Raw genomic sequence first — 22916 nt, 5'->3', positions numbered from 1 at the left:
GGAATGGTAATGGCGAATTCATTTATTTATTTTCTGGTCGTATTGGCACAGTGGCGCATAGTCTGAACTGACAGCGTGACGATTATGGGTTCAAGACCAAAAATGATATTTAATTAATTTCATTTTATCGTCCTGATAGATCTAGCGTTATATTCCGTTACTCATAACCGAAACTGAATATTTGAACTGAAAATTCCAAGGCCCTCGTGGCGCAGCGGCACAAGGGTGTGACTGTAACACGACGGTTGTGAGTTCAATCCCCATTCGAGGAAATTAAATATTTATTTACGTTTATATTTCTTCGCATTTCTTCGCTCCGGTATCGAAGCAAAGGGTGTCGTTGAGTTCTGTCACTGAACACGCAATGCTTCCAGAATTCAGCAGAAAGTTGGGAACGAAGTGTCTTAACACAAGGTTCGATCTGCTTACCCTGCTGTGTGCGGGATACTAAATAAACTACTATAATACATACAATTCCAGTAACTAAATACAACATTACATAAGACATTTACTAAAACATGTATACTAAAGCATACGTTCCAATTTGGCGCAGGGTTGCCAGCTATGGGTAAATAACCGCGCAAATTGTTATCTTGTGAAACGAGACGTGTGATTCGAGCAACGACGCGTGCTCGCCGCTACTGCGGTGCGGAGCGCTCTTCAGGGGATAGTGGTGGAATGTATCGGACTTATACTAATATATCGATATTTAGTTTTTATTTTTTTTATATAATGGCCTCATATAGTGGCCTTATAGTGTTTTTATATTATAAAAATAATTTGGAAGTTAAGTTCTGAAAATATGTTTTAAAGTTTACTCTTGCTTTTATGATTTAAGTGTTGACTTATAATTTCAAATTCTACAAATTATTGAAAGAATAAATGTTTTAATGAAAGAAGTAGAAATCAACTTTACCTAATATCATTAAAACTAAGTCTATTAGTGGTTAATAAAAAAGAACATACTCTATACAGCAACCAAAAGGTAAACCACTACTAGGGATATTTGTGCAAATAAAGAGCAACTGTTGAGTTTCTTTCCGGCTCTTCTCAGCAGAACTGCCTTCCGAACCGGTGGTAGCTTTTTGTTGACATGTACATTCGACGATTCAAAGGTGATTTTATAGTTTATTTTATTTGAATAAAGAATATTTTGAATTTGAATTTGTGACAGTATAAACCCTCGATAAACCAGTCGTACATCACTAAAATTTCTGAAATGTAATTTTCCGACGCTAGCTCGCGAACATTTGTAGCTTTTCCGAGTGTACCGGGAAATTGCGATCTCTGCGCTGAAAAATATGAGATCTGCCGCAGTTCGCTTAAATTACAAACACACAATTTTATAATAATCTGCACTGCGGTCGTTTTGCTTCGCTTTTACCGAAAATTTCGAATAAATATCTGCCTGGAATTTTTTTCAAATAAAGATGGGTTTACATTTTCCTTTCACCTGTAAAAATGATTTTTAGCTTTACATTTCTATAGCATTCTGTTTTTAGAGCATTATTTTTTATTGTGAGTGGAACGTTTTCATTTCATTCTAGTATTTCATGGAACCACTCATATCTTAGTGCCTACTTCTGCTTAATATACTGCATTATTGAAGAAATCAACGGAATAATCTGTTTATTTCGTTCTTTATTCGTATATTCCGTGGAATAAATAGGGCGTGTGTAGAGTGCCTAAATATGTGTAAAGATTTTAATTTTTATTGGTACTATTGTATAATGTATATACCTATTTACACTGTTTAATCTTCTAAATACGAGATAATCATGCTTAAAAGAAAATTATGCTCGTAAGATGACGATAATATTTTTTTCCCAATAAATCGAATAGAAGAGAGAGAAGAGAGGAGATAGAAACTTGTTTGAAAATATAATATCTTCTATAACAATATACCTACATATATATATCTCAAAAGTGGCCCTTGTATAATATGTTCAATTCGCATCCTTCACTGGGCAGTACATCGATGAGTGATTGCGAACATGTGCTGTTCTGGACCCCTGATAGGGTTGCTAGGATGGAGTAGTTAATATCTTATTTTAATATAGCTCCTACGCCGTCTTTAAATTATAGTTTAAATTAAAGGATTTCCTATTAAAAAATAATAAAATAGAGATAATTTCTCGTAACTATTTTGAACATAATAAAGTATAAAAATATATTAATAAAATTGTCTCGCATATACATAATCTAACGAATATAGTCAATTTATTAAAAAAACACCTATTTTTTAAATCTCATTAGTCGCAAGCAAAATATACCAGATAATTGTTTAAAAAAAACCCCACACAAAGAGCTATAAACACTTGAAGTGCCAAATCGTACGTTAGAACAAATTGAGCAAACAACCCTGCCTAAGACGAGGGTTGCTAAGATAATTATCTTTTTTACTGAACGCACCCGACGCAGTTCTAATACCGTGATAAATGCTGAAAGCTTGCCGGTGACGCGGAAGGAGGGTTCACTTAGTTTTGATTAATAATGTACTTGTTACTTGTTCTCCTTACTTGGTGCAACAGATGCTTTTTATATTTTTTCATACAATTTTCTTCGCGTTTTTGGGGATCTATTTTAATTTCACACGCGATTAGATGCACCTTGTTTTGCTGACGCTATTAGATGATGATTTCTTTCCCTCCTTTTGCGGGCCCTTATAGATAAATTATGATACTTTAGACGATGGTATCTCAATTACTTCAAGATGTTGCTTCTTTTATACAATTTTAAAGGTTATATTTAATTTATTATTTATATTTTAGTGCGTATAAAATAGAAATAAGCTTAGCTTAGGCTTTAATTATATAATAAACAAATACTTAAAGGACCTTAATGTATTGACCAAGCTATACCAGCAATAGATCAAGCCGAATTACCCTAATTTAGATCCCACTTTAACATGAAAACACACATCTTCGTAAAATATTACTTCACTATTATGACTCAATCGACTACCTATCAGTAAACAATCTACACGCCATATCAAATTTGACTTCTAATATCTTTATTATAGGTTCATAAATTGCTTGAATTTCATTTTTAACGTAGGCCTTTCGCAGTATTATAATAAAAATTGTCTGATAAAAATTGTAGGTTAGAACCCCTCGTTTTCATAGCGAGTAAAATAGGCCCTTTGTTTTTCTATGGGGATAAATTAAGTTTAGTTAGAGCAATGCTCTTTGTATAATCGGGTTTATAATTTTTCAATGGATATCTCGAAAAGAGTCATTGATATTCTACTTTTTGCATTAATACTGGCACTAACTTAAACAAACTAGATAATAAACATATATTTAAATACAAGGATTCTCATAACTATTCAATTAAAATTATATATAGGTATAGGTAAAATATATTTTTAACGACTACGTCCAAAACAAAAAATTAAAAAAAATGTTTTGTAAAGAAAATTATGACAAATATTATATGTATATAATTCATAATTTTTTTAAACGCATGTTACCAATGGTGACATGATAAATATCCTCATGTGAAAATTAAATTATGGGGGGTGGTCAATGATAAATGTCCAAGCTGACGATCTGACACGGACTAATAGTGCCATCTATCGTGAGGCCAGTGCAACCGCTGGTGTCAGTGCGTGCTGGTATCAGAAGATGACGCTTTGGGATAATATTATAGATTATAAAAGATTTAACTTTTTATAATTATTAATTATTGTGGGTAATAATAAAATAAACATATTTATTAGTAACGAATTTAAAAAAATATATATTTCATTTTATTTAATTTTTTTAATGAAAATAAGTGAATAAAAACATTACACCGTCTAGGTATTTTTTAAAAAAGAAAAAATATGTCAAAAATCTTTTAAAAGTTTATATTAGTTCTCATAAAGCATGTACAAACTTTTCTTGTAGTTGGGGCTAACTTAATACTTCTAAGAAGTTCCATTATGATCCATAAGATGGCGCTTTTACAGTTTTCCTATAAATTGATATAAAATGTATGTAATGTATGTTACAACTATGTACATTCTATATTATACTACAAGCGACATACTATATTTTTATTTTGTATAAAAATAAATAGATGATTTTTGTTACCATTATAGTTGCGCAATAACTTATTTGATTGTACGTGATGTTCGTGAGTTCGATTCTCACTCGTAGTTTTTTTTTACTTAAACAATTTTGATTTTCTCACTTCAATAAGACATTACGCGGCGTTGAATTCTGCAACATATTGGTTGAAAATGTAGGACTATTTTATACCTGTCTACCTTGCTATATAGAAAAAATATCAAGTTTTAGCTTTATTTTACTGATAATATTGCAAAGAAAAAAAGCTATAATAACAATAATTTTATTCATTTTTTTATATCTCTAGGTTCTTGGAAAAAATGGCGTTCGCGGATGGCTTGATGGAACAACAGAGAAGTCAAACTGGCTAAAGTTCGTCAGGTCCACCACGTATCCCCATGACGTCAACGTTCAACATTTGCTGATGGCAGGACAAGTATGAAAACTTTAACATTTTCTAATTTTATAAAATTAATTAGATTCCACAGTAACTTTCCACATCAACTAAAAATATCGTCAAAACGATTTGAACAAAAAAAATCAAATTTCTATATATCACGCATAATAGAAGCAAACATAATAAAAAAAAAACAAATTAACAAGCAAAAAAAAGTCCAAAATCAACCACAAATATGTAGTAACTGACGAATCACAACCCTCATCTCAGAGCAACCCCAATAAATGTGGAGCATTCGCAAGTTCCGGTGACAGAAAATCGTTGAACAGTTGTCGCTTCCGGTCAGGCAACAGATGTGATTAGATCCCCCAGGTTAAACACCGTTTGATATTTTGACCCCATAGCCTTATTGTTTTATTGATAAAAATATTGGGTTTGTTGCTTGAAAAGGTTGAGATTTCCTGATCGCTTTGGAAATATTAAATAATAGCTGTTATTTGTTGTGTCGAGATGTATAAACTATACATATATTTATAAAAACAAAAACATTTAGGTTTAATAAAGGTATAGATATTGGTAAAATCTTTAACATTCAGCCAGCCATGTTTTGTTTTTATTTTATAAATAAAGAATTACATATCCAAATCTCGATTTCATGTATTTAAATGCACATTCATTAAGCATTTAAGGGTTAATAATAGAATTGATAGGTAAAATCTTACTTTTCTACTGAAATCTCTATTTGATTTCTTTTATTTGTAAGGCTCACCATTTAAAAACAATGTAATATTTAAGATAAATGTCTTATAAGCTTCGCTGGTATTTTTCAGATTTGGTACAAAGTGACGCGGGATATTCCGTCAGGACAAGAGTTGCTGTTAGGTCCACGGACGCCACTGCCGTTACAAGATGTTTTTACAGCTTCTAGTGGTAAGTTTAAATTCTTACAGCGTTGTAGTGTTAAGACACACCGTTCCCATTAAGACTCTTCCGCTTCCCATTTTCGACTGCATAGTAGACAAATAAAAATTTAAATATTTCTTTTCCTCGAAAGGGAATCGAAAGAAAAACCTGCCGCAATTACTTTTATGCTTGTGTTCCTGAGTTACGATTGGCATGTTCTTCAATTTGAGATAGAATATTTAATTTAATTTTGAGATATTTATTTCATATTTTCTTTACCTGATACAGTTTTTGTATAAGATTATAAAATTTTTATCTGATGTAAACATTAGTTTCAAATAGTAATTTCTCCTTAACGCTTACTGAAATCGTAATTTGGCAACTAAAGCTAGGAATCGATCACATTTTCTAGTTCGTAGCAAATAATTTCAATAGGGTTGCTTTATTTTCTAATTCATGAGTAGTTTATATGCCAATATAGTACATAAGATATTACACATAGCTATGGGGATTTGTATATAGTTGAATCACTGTCTCGTCACGCTCCGCTTGCTTCAGTTAGTTGGAGTCACCTGCCCTCCACGTGTGACTCCTGCCCCCATAAGTATATGCATTTGATTTAAAAGTAATAAGCGTCTATATACATAATTATAATCTAATAATTTGATTATTTAATTTATATATTTTTTTCCAATTAGTAGAGTTTATTCCAAGTAAAAATAAACGGTTTCAAATTTGTTTTTGCTCATTTAATATGAAAAAAAAAAAAAATACTTATTTCTTTTCTATACCTAATATCCAAAATGAAGACAAATAACTTAATATACGAGCTCATATGGATATTCGTAATCCACAACGACAACGTTAACCCGCTCGCACTGTATGTAAAAACTGATAGGGCGCGAGCACACGGCGGCACGCGCGCCTGCGATATTTAATTTAGATAAATCGCGACGTGCGACGGCCGATGTGAAAAATCACGCATATGTTATATTACCATAACAGGGGTGGGATACTTGGATAGTGCTTTACTGGAAGCGATAGATATTTAATATGGTTTTTCTATAATTTTGGTCACGAAAATTTTGTTTGTATGTAGATAAGATATCCTGTGATTATGTATGTTTATTTCATACTTCAATCATTCTGTCAATAGATTCGCTAAACATAAACTATTTTCGATATCATAAATATTGACTTATAAAATAAAAAAAAACTTGTAAAAACATTAAATAATATAAAGAAATTAATTAATGAAGTATAAAATATTACCATATTTTTGAAAATGCCATACCCAGTCGACTATATTGTCATGAAACCGGGGTCTTCAAAGCTTCCTGTACAGGCTTCCGGTAGACGGCGACGCAGCCGGCGTTGTTAGTGATTTATGCTATTCAAATTATCCATAATTACTGACTTCAAATAAAATTATTCACCTTTGACTTACGTGACGTTGATATCTTTGATGGGCCTCATTATCTACATAGTTCGATGCATATATGTGTATGTATATAATGTTATAAGCTATATAAAATACTGTACGTAAAATTATAAATTTTACAATTCCCCAAATCACCCTAAATTGTGTGCACCCATTTCTTGTATTACAATATTGCAACACAATTCCACAATGACTCTTAAATATGATCCCTAATTAGAATCGATTTGCAGTGGCTCCATTGAAGCATTTGTCATAATGCTGCGGGCGCTCTTGCGCAAGACATGATTGATGAGGCCCACGAGAGATGGAGAGGCCACCTATAGCTCCTTTCATTCAATAATTCGATAACACAAACTTTGGCTAAAGGATTAATAAATTCAACGTCATCTGTTCAAGATAAATGCCTGCGCTCGGAAAGTAAAAGCTGGAGTGACAGATTTTTGATAACTGGTGATTGATCTTTGTTTTTGTTAGCAATTTACTCGCATCTATCCTTATATTTAGCATAGTAAACTAGTTTTCAATGGTAATTTATTAAGAAACCTGCTCTTGAGCTTATTTAGTTTTACGATACATATTATATGAAAAAAATGTCTTAGTAATTATGTCAAATAAAAAAAAATATGATAATCTGGTTGCCGTTAATCGTAATAACAATAATGTAAAGTTAACCCTTTATTACTCTCTTTTTTTCAAATTGGCCGCGTGCATTCGTGCGAGTAATGAATGAGTGTCGCGCGCGTTGACATTTGTCATCGTGCAATTGTCGCGCAGATTAAAATTGATGACGTTGCTTTGTCCAACGCCGCGCATGCGCCATTGTTATGGGTAGAAGCGTATTATCACGCTGTTGAATTCAAATCTTTTTGTAAATCTGATAAGAAATCCTATGACATTTATATATATATGACACTATATATGACACTACTATTGACATTTATTTCCTTGTTATCTTCGATCCCGCTTTGACGTTCTCCCTATCCCTACACGCTCAAGGAGGTCTGGTGTCATACCGACACTTAACGTACCTAAGAGCAACACCAAATTCCTTCAGAAATCCTTCTCTGTATACGCCGCATCCCTTTGGAACCAACTCCCTAAAACTATCCAGAAAAGCCCTTCCATAAAGTCCTTCAAATCCCAATTAAAACTACATCTTCTTGCATCGTTAGACAATTAACCTTTTTTTTTTAATATAGTGGTTACTTATAAAATCTTTCCTTATCTTATATAGTGAAGCTTAATTTTCTTTTTGTTCCTTTTTATATAGGTATATATTTAAGTTATAAAGAATATGTATTTATTATATAGTATATATGTATTTATATTTAGATGTTATAATATATTATTTATTTCGTATAACTATATTTATGTTTATTTATGTGTATGTATGTCATGCCTAATTATTTATTTTCTTATATTTATTATTACTATTAGTTTTATTTTATGATTTTTTTTGTTTTTGTCTTTCTCAATTTCCCTGCACTATCTTGTCTTTCCCGCTACTTTGCACTTATCCACTTCCACGGGTTGACTGGAAGAGATCTCTTCTAGAGATAAGTCCACCGTTGTGTATGTCTTTTCTTAATGTATGTTTTATTATGTGTGTTATTTAGTGCAATAAAGAATCTTATATAAAGAATCTTATATATATAAGAAAACACATTTTGTTATAATTATAGTCAAAATAATAAATTTAGAAATAAATAATAATCTAAAATTAGGTAATTATTTAAAAAAAATACCTCTGAAAATAATAAGATATTAGTAATTAGCTCATTATCTTAAACTGTGTTAACGTATGTTGCTACCAAAAAGTTATATTTACTCCAAAATATGTAATATCTACAATTATTAAAATCCGTATCATTGTGCAAAGATCGAAAATTTTAACAAACGCAACGATCCCCCCACAAATTGAATGATTAATCAAAAAATTAACTAACGACAATAGTCTCTCACCCTCCATTAAACCCAGTACAATCGCTCAGCGTCCCACATCGCGTATTTATTTAACAATCAAATAAATATTACGGACAATAAAATAGAAATATTTCAATTTAATATTCCCGCCCCCGGTGAAGGGTTAAATCTGGTACAGGAGCATTTGCCGAGACTTTTGTTAGAAGATTAATCGGTGATTTCGCTATCTAGATTAAACGCAAAATTTAACAATTTTAATCTACTATAGATAATAATGTAAATAATTTCTATTCATTTTATTTTTTCTTATTTTATTAATCTAACAGATTATTATACTGAAATTAAAAAAAAAAAAAATTAATAATATGTATTTAGTGATACCAGGTTATAATATTTATTTATTTAGTGATACCAGTTTACAGAAACAGTATGAATTAATCTAGTTATTATAGATTCCATCTAATATGATATCCTGTGCAACGGTAAAGGTCCGCTCGCACCGCGGGGAATAACGGCGGCGACGCACCTGACGCGTTCAGAGACGCCGCGAGCGGGGACAGCTCTAGCGTTTGCAATCTGCATTTATAAATGAGACTAAAATTACTGAAATAATAATTTTGCATTCAGTTAGATGCTTAATTTTTACCTTAAGAAATTGATTCAAAGGAAAAAACCTCTGCTTCATATAACGATCTAGTATATTTAACAATTAAATTAATTAAATAACTCTTATACGTAAATCAACCAATTTTATTGAACGTTTCATGGAATTTTGGAAGATTTCAAATAATAAAATATAATTTATAACATTTGGGTATATGAAAACTACTTACGTTACAAACAACCTTGGGATTTTTGAAGGTTAAACATTTTTCCCACAGTGAAAGTAACTTAAAGTATAAATACTTACAACACACATCACACATTTCCATAAGTCTCTTGAAACAACAGGTGAGGTTTTGTGGGGGGAGTGGAATTAATTCAAAAGATCGGTAAGTCACCGTCACGCTCCCCGATTTGCGCCATTTGGGTAACGTCGTGGGAAAACTTAACGCACCCGCTGCCTGTGGACGGTTACTCTAATGAGTTTCGAATATTAGCATTAATATAAAATATACTAAAATAAAAATTAAGATATCGTTAGTGCAGTATGTTTTAAAGAAAACTGATATTCATTTAGATATTGAAACTGCTATACATTCAGACATTTAAGCATATTAAGTTCTATATTAACTAAAGGTCTAGGATCTAGATCAAAACCATAGATAGATAGATAGATAGATAGATAGATAGATTTATTGTTATAATAATCATAATATTAAAAAAAGCTTACAAATCTCATCTTTGTTTATACTTTGCTCTAACAACGCATAAAAGAAACATTATGTAGAGTGAATTAGTAAAACACAATACATTGCTGCAATCCATTTAAACTTATTGTCCAAGTAACTGCTATAAAATAACAATAAAAATAAAGTTAAGAATTCTATAAATTTTTAGATAACAAAAACAATTTGCTGAACCCGTTCTATCCGCGGTACGAATGAAAAACGTCCTTTCCTGATTCCATCGCCAATTGGTTGTTGGTATGGCTGGTATTCTTAATGTGCAAATTCTGTAAACATTTTATTGCTTTGGATATCGAATATATATTGCTTCCCTGTGTGGTCCATATATACTAAGACTAGCTGAATACACTGACTTTACTTGTCTTCGCTCTACAGTATCTCTATAGTAGAGTTGTCTAGTGTACTAATCTATATAGAAATTATCATTTTCAATTAATACCTTCAATTTTAAAATATTAATAAATAGAAATAATTACTATAAACCATTTTAAAGACAAATGGTACAAAATAAATAAATATTCACATGTACAATTGTATGATAATCTATCTATATATATAAAATCGAAAGGTCACTCACTCATCACGAAATCTCAGAAACTACATGTGCTAGGAATCTGAAATTTTGCATAGGAGTTACTTATAGGACGTAGGTGCTCGCTAAGACGGGAATTTGCAATATTCGACTTCTAAGGGGTTGTTTTGGGGGTCGAAAGTTTGTATGAAACTTACGTTACTACAAATGCTAGGAGTCTAACATTTTGCATGGACGTCACTTATAGGACGTAGGTACTCATGGAGACAGAAATTAATAATAACGTAATTCACGCAGGCGAAGCCGCGGGCGGGCCACTAGTTTCTAATAAAAATATTTTAATAATTGCATATTATGGAATGCAATACTATTAAGCAAATAACAAATAATGCTTTAGATATTTTACTATTATTATGTCGTAGTCCCAATTAAGTCCAAGCATAGCTGCGTTAGTGATGGCTGATATATTCGTAATAAATATATGGAATTTTTTAAAGTATACATTGTATACGCGTCTATAATATTTAAATATTAACCTGTTAGTTACAAATAAATAATATTATAATAGTTAAAAAATTTCAAACTATATTTGTCTTAGAATCATTTAACTTAAGAATTAGAATCATTTAACATAAGAATTAGAAATAGATAGATAGAAGAATTAGATTTCTACATTTTTTTCAAGAAATTATAATTAATAACTGTCTCACATCTAAAAAAATGTAATGGATCATATTTAGGTGTCATACTAATTAAACATTAATTAATTTATCAAAGAAACATAAAAAAAGCATATTAAAACAGAAATTACATATTTAAAATTTAATAAAAGCGCGCGGTGTCACGCATAGATGATTTCCAATGTGAATGGGTCAGGTAAGCATTTACCCTCGGGGTGGGGGTGGTAGTGTACCAACACTTCAGTATCGCGTTGACATCATATACAGTCCGGTTGACCTCTCACCTTCGGTATCCTAGTGCCTAGTAATATAATTGACGAATTAGAACAGGTGAGTTTTGAAGAGTTTTACTTTTTATTTAACTTTAAAGCTTTAATGTCTATTTCAATATAAATTTTGATATTTTTTTAATAAATATTCTTTAATAAGTATAGATTTTGATATTATAATAATAAAATTAGGACCAGTCGTGGCGCAAGAGAAGTTGGGGATTCCCGATTCCCACCTGACGAACTGTAGTATATTATATTTTCGAGGCAAAGCGCTGCGTTAAGTTCCGCCACTTAACACACACTTTAGAATTCAGCTTAAAATGGAAAACGGAGTGTTTCAACATTAGATTCCGGTATACGTTATATAGTGTGACGCTAATAAGAAAAATTAATTTCAACTATTTGAAATAAATATTTATGAAAACGTAAAACTATTTATTAATATTAGTTATTTTGTTCCTTATTCATTTTATTCCGATGATATCACTATACTTGCGGGCTTATCGCGGACGTCTCGTTATACAATGCTCGAGGCGTGGCTCCGCTTGTCGTGACTTGAATTAATTCTGCATGTGTCAATGTTACATATTTCATACTTCCGACGCGAGCTCGTGATCTTCGAATCATGTTGGATGTAGCTGGTTGATGTCTTTGTAGCAGCCAATTAGGGCACGAACTTATTCTATAATGTCTTAAAGGTTTAAAAAATAGGGTTTTTTTAGGTTTTTTCTATTATATAGATGTCAGTCGTGGCCCAGGGTTAAAAGTAAAAAAAGTGTGTTTGTAAAAGTTACTTGGTTGTGGATTCGATTCCCACTCGAGGAAATGAAATATTTATTTAAATTAATATTTTAATTTGCTTGTTCTGGTGTCGAGGCCGAGGTGTTCCTTTTACCTACTTTTCTGTATTTTTTTTTGAAATTTTTGCCTAAAATATGAAAAAAAAATTCTATTAGGTATTTTGATTTTAATATTTCAATTTAAAGCCTCATATTGCTACCGTATTCCTATTAATTTGAATAGATATAAGTAATCGCACTTATAGCTTTCTAAATGGAACACCTAATAAAACAAATTAATTCGTGTCAGGATGCTGCATAGGCTGTCTGCGGAGGTTTATGCATCCTGTTATGAAAGTCTCCTATTAATTGCTGCTCTCCTAGTACCTACAAGCTTGATTTACATGACGTTATTGGCTATGGAATAGATAAAATCGAGATTTAGATTTTGTTTTTGCGTTATAAAGTGTTCTTATCGTTTTACAAGTCAATACAGTGGTCGTTGAGTATAGCTTATGGGGTTGCTAAAGTATTTTTTATGTGTAAAAGTGTTTAAATAAAATATAATATAATATTTATAGAAAAAGAAACAAATATTTATTTCTTTCATAACATTTTTTTTTCTTATATAAAAAATATATTTTGTCAAAATCGATATTTTGGACTAAGCGAATTTATAGGTGCATCGATAGATATTAAATAAAAAAAGTCCTATGATTTTAATTCCATACTTATAACCATATATTTCTTACATTTACAGGTCGCGATAGCTCTAACTTGAGCTCATCGAACTCCCAAACCCATACCGAAGACGAAGAACGAGAAGATACTGAACCACGTTGTTCCTTCTGCGACGCGCCGTACCCCAACATTGATGCGTAAGTTTCTTTAATATTTTAAATATTTTAGCAAATATCTCAAAATAATTTTCAGAAGATAATAAATAACAGAACCATAGATTTAAACTTAAATATTGCTCCCCTAAAAATATTCCTCTTCTCATTTTTAGAGGAGATACTATAGATGTTCGTGTAAACGTAGTTTCTTTTTTATTTTTCGTGGCACATTTCTTGTTAGTAAAATTTCTGGGATGGGAACAGACTATTCTGGGATGGGCACGGACCATCCGCTTTCTACGCCTATCCGCTTTCTACACAGCAAATATATGAACCAATTCATCAAACGCAATATCATCTAGAAATCTTTCTCACAGCGCGACGCTACAATAATCGATGTTCGAGACTAACAAAATGCCTATTAAATCTTATTTATCGATATAAATGCATCTCATTAGAATAAAACGGTTCATAATTATTGTAATAACGCAACAAAACAGATAATAGCGATTAAATTCAAATTATTCGTTTGTATTTTATCTGTGCTCGGTCGATTCATTCAAAGCTAACAGAAGTCAATCAATTTCAAACGTCTTCAGATCCATTAATCCAGCATCATTTACTATTTGGTCTTCCAAGGCGAGGTCTGCTTGAGATTTATCTCGAGATGTGTTCTGTTGATAAGACACGCGGTAACTCGCTCTGGGCACGCGACGTCGTAAGATCATTTTTTAACTTTGGTTTAGGTAACTAAAGTAAAAAAAATGTATACAACTTATTTCTTTAGTTTTTACTTCTGAATGCACGAAGTTTGATACGATCTTAATGTTCTGTTTAATTTAATTAATTTATCTTTAGTTTTTGATCGTTTTTCTTTTTTTGTTATATAACTTTTAATAGAAATTAAATTTTCATACAAGAATTTCATTAAAAAAAGGCGCCAGCTAACAACGAATAAAAAAACTCTAAAATATACCACAAAAACAATATCATTTTAATAACAAGCAATGGTTCTAATGGCGTGTATCATCACATACAGGTGATATGATGCGCTATCACAGTCATTAATAATGCAGGATCTAGATTATAGACATGCACCATTTTAACCTATCCTTGCTGTTATCGTGTTATCAGTGCCTAATAGTGTGTTAGAAAACATTTTATTATCATTTAAAATATCGATATTTATATGTGATTTTAAACTATTAATATTTATGTTAATATATGATAAATATAATATTGTAGGTGTGAAAGTAACTTCCTTTATGTTTGTATGTTGCTCTTGTATGACTAAATTTGGTATGGAGAAAGCTTGGAAATTAAAAAAAACAGGCGATCTTATATGAAATATTTTTTAAATTAATCACTGAAAGTTATTTGAAATTAGTTTATACGTTTAAAGTTATTACAGATTTAAAAATATAATTTTAGTACAATATTAGAGTTTTTTTTTTAATTAAATAACAATAAAGTTTATATTATTCAAAATCATTGCCAAAGTTTTGCTTAACTGGGACTTTTAAATCAAAGATTACAAAACGATGCAATTTAATAAAAAAATAGTTACCCAAAACCGCAGTTTCGTCACTAATAGCGAAAGAAATATCAAAAGGAATCGTGATTTACTTCTATTATTGGCAATAAAGTAAAATAAACTGTGCTAGCTATAATTTGTATACCAGCTACGTATTTTAAATAATACGTAATGTAAAAATAAATATTTATTATATCAAAAAAAAATCAGCTTCACGCTGTATCCCAAACACAGCAGAGTAGGCAGAGGGAATCTAGTGTTAAAACACTACGTTCTCCACTTTCTGCAGTGGCAGAATTCAACACCGCGCTTTGCCTCGACACTAGAGCGAAGAAATGGAAATATGACCGTAAATAATTATTATATTATGTCATATATCTTTCTTACCTCATAGCATAGAGTACTTAAACATAAAAAAACACTTTTTTTCGTAGCATTTAGTTTTTATAATTCTTTTTAAAGTACTTGTCCTTAAAAATAACTTGGCTGTAAAATTTTTTGAAAGAAATCCGAACTTGTAACCACTATTTACAATGCCAACTGAGCCACAGAGACGTCATTATCGTTAGTGTCCTACAAACTTATTTTGTAAATAAAGACAAAGACTTTGTTTGACGCCATACCTCAAAGCTAACCTACCTATTATTTATTATACCTACCTGATAAATTGCTACCTCTAAAATTAATTTCAATATCTATCCAATCTAACATCCTAGTACATTTTTTTTAATGAATAATAGCTTCAATCTATCAACGTAGGATAACGTAGATTGTCATAATTAGTTGTCAACAAATAGAGACCAAGGCCAAGTTGAATTGTTTGCTTTATGAAATCTGTTTTGTTTATTATAACTTAACGTTAATAGTCGACAATGGATTATTGAAATGTAACTTTGCGTCGGTAGTGCGATATTAAGTGACCGAGTCACTAAAATGTTATTATTTAAATAGAAATAGATAATTTTTAATTGTTTTGAATGTCTGGTTGTTTCAAATAGAAAATAATCTAAAGATTATCTTTTTTAACAACAAAAGACGTAAATTATATTGACAAAAATAAAAAAGATATAGATATTTCACAAATACTTGGATTTTTTTATCATTATTTTATCAGTTTATATTAATTTTCTATAAGCTATATATATTTTTATATGAAAATACAGTAAAGCTAGTAACATTTTAGCACTTCGCCAAGAATCAGTGGCGTATGTGGGTGGAGTTAAATGGCCAGCTCCGAACGAAAGTTGTTCATTGGATGTTATCAATTCGAGAACACGCAGATAGCTGAGATCTGCATCTTATAATGACTATTGTATATTTGAACTCTAATTTGCATCACACAGTTAATTAATAGCTATATTTAAAGATAATTTATTTTGCAAGTTAAAATTTTGATCGTAAATCTTCTCGTTATCTATATTTTTATTGCTTCTAATTCCATTAATGTTTCATTTTATGAAAGAAAACAAAGAAAAAACATCTATGTAACGATTTTTACGTGAAGTTTTGTTCTTTTTTATCAATTTCATGTTAAAATACTCTATCTCCAACTTTCCGCCTAATTTTCGAGATATTCCGTGCTGATTTGCGTAACTCAACGCTGCGCTTAATTCCCTTGAGTGGGAATCAAACCCCATTACAGTCACACCCTACAGTACCACGTCCAGCCGACGTCTTATAGATATTTTATCTAAACAATCATTAAAAAAAAACACAAATTCAAAGTAACTTATGCAATATGCTATTAAGAAGAACACAATTGGTATCTGTTCGAACATTTACTCGGATGTTGGTAGGTTGTAATAAAAACATCTGGTGAAGATCGCCTGGTCAGATAGAGACGCGTGCCCGCGGCTATAGCGGTGCGTTCTGTAAACGTCATGGCGTTGTTGAGCTTTTGCAACTGAGAAATCCATTTAATTCTAATATTAGAATATATAGAATTTTATTATTTTGTTTTTAGTTTCAAGCTGTTTCCCGCACAAAGCAGGTAAGGAGAAGTAACCTAGTGTTAAAACACTCTGTTCTCCATTTTCTGCCGAATTTTGAAGGCATTGCAGGCAGACGCTTTGTCTCTTCATTATTAAAAATAATAATTTAATTGTATGTGCACTTTTTACTGGTTAAAACTTTACATACATTTATACTTATATCCTTATATTACATCATAAATGATATAATCATAAATACTAAAGTGACGAATGAAAGAAGATAAATCTCTCAAGAAATAATTGCGATAAGTAAATGGTAGCAAGCAGTTAAATTACCTATTTGCTGTTGCTCTTACGACTGCCCAGTACAGGACTAAACTACGCAATCTACGGCTCACATGTAAGAGATACAACCATTACTGACGTTAGATTTTATTTCTAAGATTAATTAAAAGATACGGCGGGCGGTCGGCCGAGAGTGAAAACGCTGTCTTATCATATTGACAAGCACGAGGGTATCGTACAAGCGACGTCGAACGGCCTTTCTCTAAAGCCAACAATAAATATATGTTTGTACAGCCCGCAATGTAATTTGGTCAATCAAAATGTCTCTTATGTAATGGAGAACAGGTGTAACGTTTCTAGTAGCCAGAGGCGGTAAGGGTTGCGTGCGGTGAACCAGTTAAAAGTCACAGTTACTAAAATCGTTCTCACAAATGATCCGTTAGTGTGTCCGAATAGATTTTTAAAAGGCATTTGATTCATTTAATTTATAACCCACTTTTGAGTTGCGTGTTGAGTGGCGGAACTTAACGCCGCGTTTTACCTCAAAAAATGGAAATATTATATATTTGAATAAAAAATGATCGTAATTCTGCTTATGATATTGCTTTGACATGAACATGTAGAATTTATAGCAAAAATGAATTGGAACATTCGCTGTGTGGAACTTAAACACGTTTGAATTATGTATGGGTCGAGTGGCTATAAGTTGTCTGCGTAGGCGATCTCGGTTCTAGATATAGATATTATTTTGTCTTCCTGTACTGGCATCCGAGTCGTCGCCTAATGCAACACAGATACCAGTTCGTTAAGCTCACAATTTCACTTTCTATTATGGATATTGACGGAATTAGATGGCTCTACACGAAATGACTTACTTGTTACGCGTTAATAACGAAGCGTATATTAAATTATAAATGGTTTTATGTATTCACTATACAAGAAATAAAAATAGTAAAGTATTTTATTTTATTTTTCGTCAAATAATTCATATTTATTGTATGTGAGTCCAAAATGTTAAATATTTCTCTTCTTTTTTCAGATTAGATCGTCACTTAATACAAGCGCACGCGCAGCCAGCTTCGGCGTTTCACTGTGAGCTTTGCAATCGCGCCTATAGTACTCGAGCCCTGCTGCTGCGGCACCGTGCCCTAACGCACACCGATATTAGGAAATATCCTTGTGAAAATTGTCCAAAGGTACTTTTAAGATTCGTCAAAAATTTCGTTTAAAGATAGGAATAACATTTTACTAGGTTTATTATTTTTCTTGGAAAATATAGTTTTAAAAAGTTACGTGCCTTTTTAAAATCGTAAGCTTTATAATTTTTTAATGTTATTCTCTATTAAAAAAAAATAATAATATAGAGTTCAATTTCAATCAAACTCAAAAGCTATTCAATTATAAGAGCACTATAAAACTAGAGATCACAATAAAAACAATATAAATTTACCACGTGCTTCGAAACCTGATGTTTTCAGGTATTTACCGATCCTTCCAACCTCCAGCGCCACATCCGCGCGCAGCACGTCGGCGCCCGCAGCCACGCCTGCCCCGAGTGCGGCAAGACCTTCGCCACGTCCTCCGGCCTCAAGCAGCACACCCACATACACTCCAGCGTGAAGCCGTTCCAGTGTAAAGTTTGCTATAAAGTGAGTATCTCTTTCTTTTGTTTTTGTTTTTATTTTATATTTTAAATCTAGAATCTCTCTTATTTTATAACAATGATTTAATTTTTATTATTATAGAGTAACTTAATTCACGACTGGTTTAGTATCATGGTAAATACTCGTATATATAGTTAATGATGTAAATAATTTGCAAAATATGCTAAAATTTTATTAATCATTGCTTTTCTCTTTTCAGGCTTACACACAATTTTCAAATTTGTGTCGCCACAAGCGAATGCACGTGGCGTGTAGAGCGTTAGTGGAATGCGTCAAATGCGGTCAGTCTTTCCCATCATATGCCTCTTTGACGAAGCATAAGAGATTCTGTGATACTGCCACAGCTAGTGTGAATTTACGTGGCCAATTGCCCCAAGGTCTTCCTCAAATACCGCCTCTACCAAACGTCATGAATACTCCAAACAATACAAATCCATTTCCAATGTACAGAGGACCGGGATTGCCTCTGCCTTATAACACCTTCGCACATTATCCAGCTATATTCTCAGCAGCAGCCGCAGCGTGTCCACCAGAATTTCTTAGCCCTCTTCTTTTTAACGTTCAAGGAGCTAGACTTGCTATGGAACATGACATGGCAATGAACGCTAATTTAGTAGCCAAACAACAAGAAGGACGTATGTCTGTTAAAAGTATTGATAGCTCAACATCTTTGGATGATATAAAGAAGAAAGATTTAGATATTGAAAAAGGTGATGGAGACAGAGTTACTCCGAAACAATCGAGTTTGTATGTAAAACAATCTCCACCATCTGCCGAAGAAGCTTCCTCAAAACAACGGCCTTCTCCAGTTATGCCAATGTCGACTGCAGTCCCACCCTATAGTTATGTTAGGGATGAAATGAAACAAAATTCTCCCTTCAATCTTTCAATGAAACATAATGACATATTAGGGAGCAAGTCTGTATCACCTGCACTGTCGAAAGATATATCTAAAAATTTAGATGATATCGAGAAAAAATGTAGATATTCAGATTTAGAGGAAGACACAGTAAAAGATCAGAATGACCAACCACTTGATTTATCTGTTTCACGAAAACACGACAAAGATTCTGACATGGAAAATGACGATCATTCCCTTCGTAACTCATCAGTAAAATCATATTCGCCTCCTGAAAGTCCAATTGATCGGGACAACAAGACCCCTGAGAACGAGACAACTAATGTTGACGTGGAAGCAGTTGAAATTGAAGATTCTCCGCAACCGTTAGTTTCGCCTCCAATTGCGTTCCCGATGCCGGTACATCCACAACATAATAACATAATCGACGCAATGTACCGCCCACGATTCCCTCAATTTCACACATCAGAATCAATTCTTAGCTCGTCGCATTCCCCATACGTTCCTAGTCCATTTAATTTTTTATCCCCTCTTCTCGGCACTGATGGACCAGATCGGCAGACAAACGCATACGCAAAGTTTCGGGAACTCAGTTCAGCTTCGGGAAAGCTTCGTGATCGTTACGCTTGCAAGTTTTGTGGTAAAGTATTCCCGAGGAGCGCAAACTTGACACGTCATCTTCGGACGCACACTGGAGAGCAACCTTACAAATGCAAGTACTGCGAGCGCTCTTTCTCTATATCATCCAATTTACAACGTCATGTACGAAACATTCATAATAAAGAGAGGCCCTTTCGGTGTACCCTGTGTGACAGATGCTTCGGCCAACAAACCAATCTTGATCGACATTTGAAGAAACACGACACTGAGGGCGGGGACTCCCCGAGTTCAGCTGATACTGAACAAGACACACGCTTCGATGATATTCGATCATTCATGGAAAAAGTGACTTGCTCTCCCAGTGCTGGATCACCGTCAGGGAATTCCCCTCATCCACCACACCCTCACCCTCATCGACCTCCACTTGCTATATCTACATAGCCCGGGGCGCCCTCGTTCCATCCGCAATGGCATTTCTAGTGAGTTGAAAAAATTGTGGGTGAACTGATATCGCTTGTTACGTACGTAAGTAACACTCATAGCAATAGTAACTAGTATTATTAGTTCGTTCGTATTATATTACTATAAATTTTTATAATCCATTGCATATTTTAAATTGTAATATTGTAAATTAAGTAGTTTCTAAAAATAGTTTAGGTAAATGTAACTAGATGTAATTTAATTTTCGCTTTAGCGATATTTTGCACGTAGCTAGGTAAATTGTAAAAAGTAATAGTGAAGTATATGTTAAAATAATTATATTATTAAGTTCATTTGTAAATTTGTCACATATATAATTGGCGAAAGTTAAAATTGGAGATCCTCGATCTCTTGTTAGTCAAAAATCTACCAAAGCAATCGTATAAGGTTCGGAATTGATAAATGATATTGGTATAAAAATTAATATAAATTGGCGCTATTTAATCGTTTGTAACAAGTAACTATGCGATTTAAAATATTGTGTTAAATTTGTTATTTACGTTACTGTAAATATAATTAAATGTATTAAAAGCGAACATATCATAATGTTTGTATAAGATCCTAAATTTAGCTATTGAAATAAATTCTTATCTTCTGCATATAAAATTATATTATTAATAAATTTTAATATTAAGTCTGGTCTAAGAATAATTATTAAGAAATATCACGTTTGTTAATAAATTTTAAACATATCCACATCTTTTTGGTATTGATTTAATAACGCTACAGAACACATCAACTATTTTTCAAATATTAACATTTTCCTAACTTTGCTGGCTTTCTATGAACATAAAATAGAAATTTTAAATGTAAATTTATTCGTTTGTGGAGATAAAGTCACAGAAACAAACAAACATATACATATGTTTGGACAACGCAATACTTCAAGATAGATAGTTTTACTGTTATCATATCACTTCGTGGCACTAGTAATAATAAGAATTGTCACACAATCAATAAATGCCTCTATTGTTGATATATTGTTTCATTTATTCTATGTCGTTATATATGTCATTGTAACTTTTGTTACGAAAGCTTAGATTGCTCTAATAATAATGACATGCCAAAATAATAGGTCCACAACGATGATTATAATGATATAACATCAGTCAAATATAAAGAAATATAATAATAAGAGAAAAACATTATAATAATAATAAATATTTCAGATGTAAAAAAAAATAAAACATTTGATAATAGATATAGATTATTAAATAAAAAAAGAAAAAAATACAAAAGGCCTTTACTTTTAAGTAAGGTTTTTGAATAAGTTACTATTTTAGTATTAGATTTTAAAACATACAGGAATGCAATTAATCTATAAACTGATATACTTAAATCAAAAGAGAACGAATCAAGTAACATTAAATAAATTAATAATTACGTAAGAGATAACCGTTGCTAACGGTTCTTATCAGTGAAAGCAAGGACGCGTTAGTTGTTATAACTCTTATTAAGCAGCTACTACTTGACAGGGTTGGCAAAGGGGGGGTTATTTGCAAAAAATAGTAAATTATAGGATAAATAAAATCTTTTAATTCTATTAATGCATGAGAAGCATATTTTAATTAACTTAACTTTCTGCATTTCATATTAATTTTATATTAATAATGCATTAAATAATAACTTTTCGGTGGGAATAACTTTTCAGATGGAACCTAGTTTTAAGATTTTCGATCCAATCTTTCCGCCGAATTTTCTATGCAGTGCGTGTTGTAACGGAACTGAACTCCGCGCTTGCTATTTCCGTCTTGTCCTCATAAAGTGAGAGATATCATGTACGTATGTAAAGTTTGAGAATAAGTTTAAGAGAATCAATAAATATTATTAATAACAACATATTTTATTTATTATTCTCTTTGCTTGTACAAATATTTGAGAATATAGGATCCTTACCGTGTAATGGCGGACCAAGTGGGCGATGGAGCTCCGTGACAGATCGTGGCTAATGGCCAACCTCTTGTAGGTACGTAGGTATAAACTTAATTTATGTGTTCGTTTGTGACATCTTTATGCCTTAACTCCTATTGCGAATTTCAAATTAATTCGGTATTGTGAAAATGTTATATAGCCTTGAGACGCCGTTGCGGTGATTGTCCGTCAATGTGACATTTTTGTGGTCATATAACGATTTGTGCTTATTACACTATAATTGACTTTATTTAATAATAGATTGGTATATATATAATACAAATTTTTGAATATGTATATGCTTATATTATTAAGGTCTATTTATTATTTTCTTTATAGAGGATTACAGTGTGGTGGTGGCAAGCTAATATTTTATATTTATAGAAGATAATATTTTTCACCAGGTCAAAAGAGTAGGCAGAGGGAATCTGGGAGTCCAGGATGTCCCCCACTTTCCGCTAGATTGTGGGGGGAATCGTGATCAATAG

At 32.0% G+C, this 22916-nt stretch overlaps 1 protein-coding gene across 5 annotated transcripts in view; it reads left to right on the top strand.

Annotated features, from left to right (window-relative positions):
* The window catches only part of LOC146539062 (transcription factor hamlet-like), a 93750-nt gene extending 72257 nt beyond the window's left edge, over positions 1-21493 (top strand). For 4 of the 5 annotated variants that reach the window (XM_085185704.1, XM_085185708.1, XM_085185707.1 and 1 more), the window contains 6 exons: positions 4360-4488; positions 5280-5379; positions 13089-13206; positions 17954-18110; positions 18393-18563; positions 18778-21493. In XM_085185704.1, coding sequence (XP_085041830.1) covers positions 4360-4488; positions 5280-5379; positions 13089-13206; positions 17954-18110; positions 18393-18563; positions 18778-20478 — 2376 coding nt within the window. In that variant the 3' untranslated portion in view covers positions 20479-21493. The remainder of the gene's footprint in view (positions 1-4359; positions 4489-5279; positions 5380-13088; positions 13207-17953; positions 18111-18392; positions 18564-18777) is intronic. The other variant, XM_085185705.1, reaches the window with a different exon arrangement.
* Positions 21494-22916: the final 1423 nt, after the last annotated feature.

The sequence above is a fragment of the Heliconius melpomene genome, chromosome 5, assembly GCF_056956725.1.
Source record: "Heliconius melpomene rosina isolate 202511_hmr_F chromosome 5, ASM5695672v1, whole genome shotgun sequence".
In the NCBI taxonomy this organism is placed as follows: domain Eukaryota; kingdom Metazoa; phylum Arthropoda; class Insecta; order Lepidoptera; family Nymphalidae; genus Heliconius; species Heliconius melpomene.
Note: the sequence above shows the minus strand (reverse complement) of the source record. Positions and strands in the feature narration are given on the sequence as shown.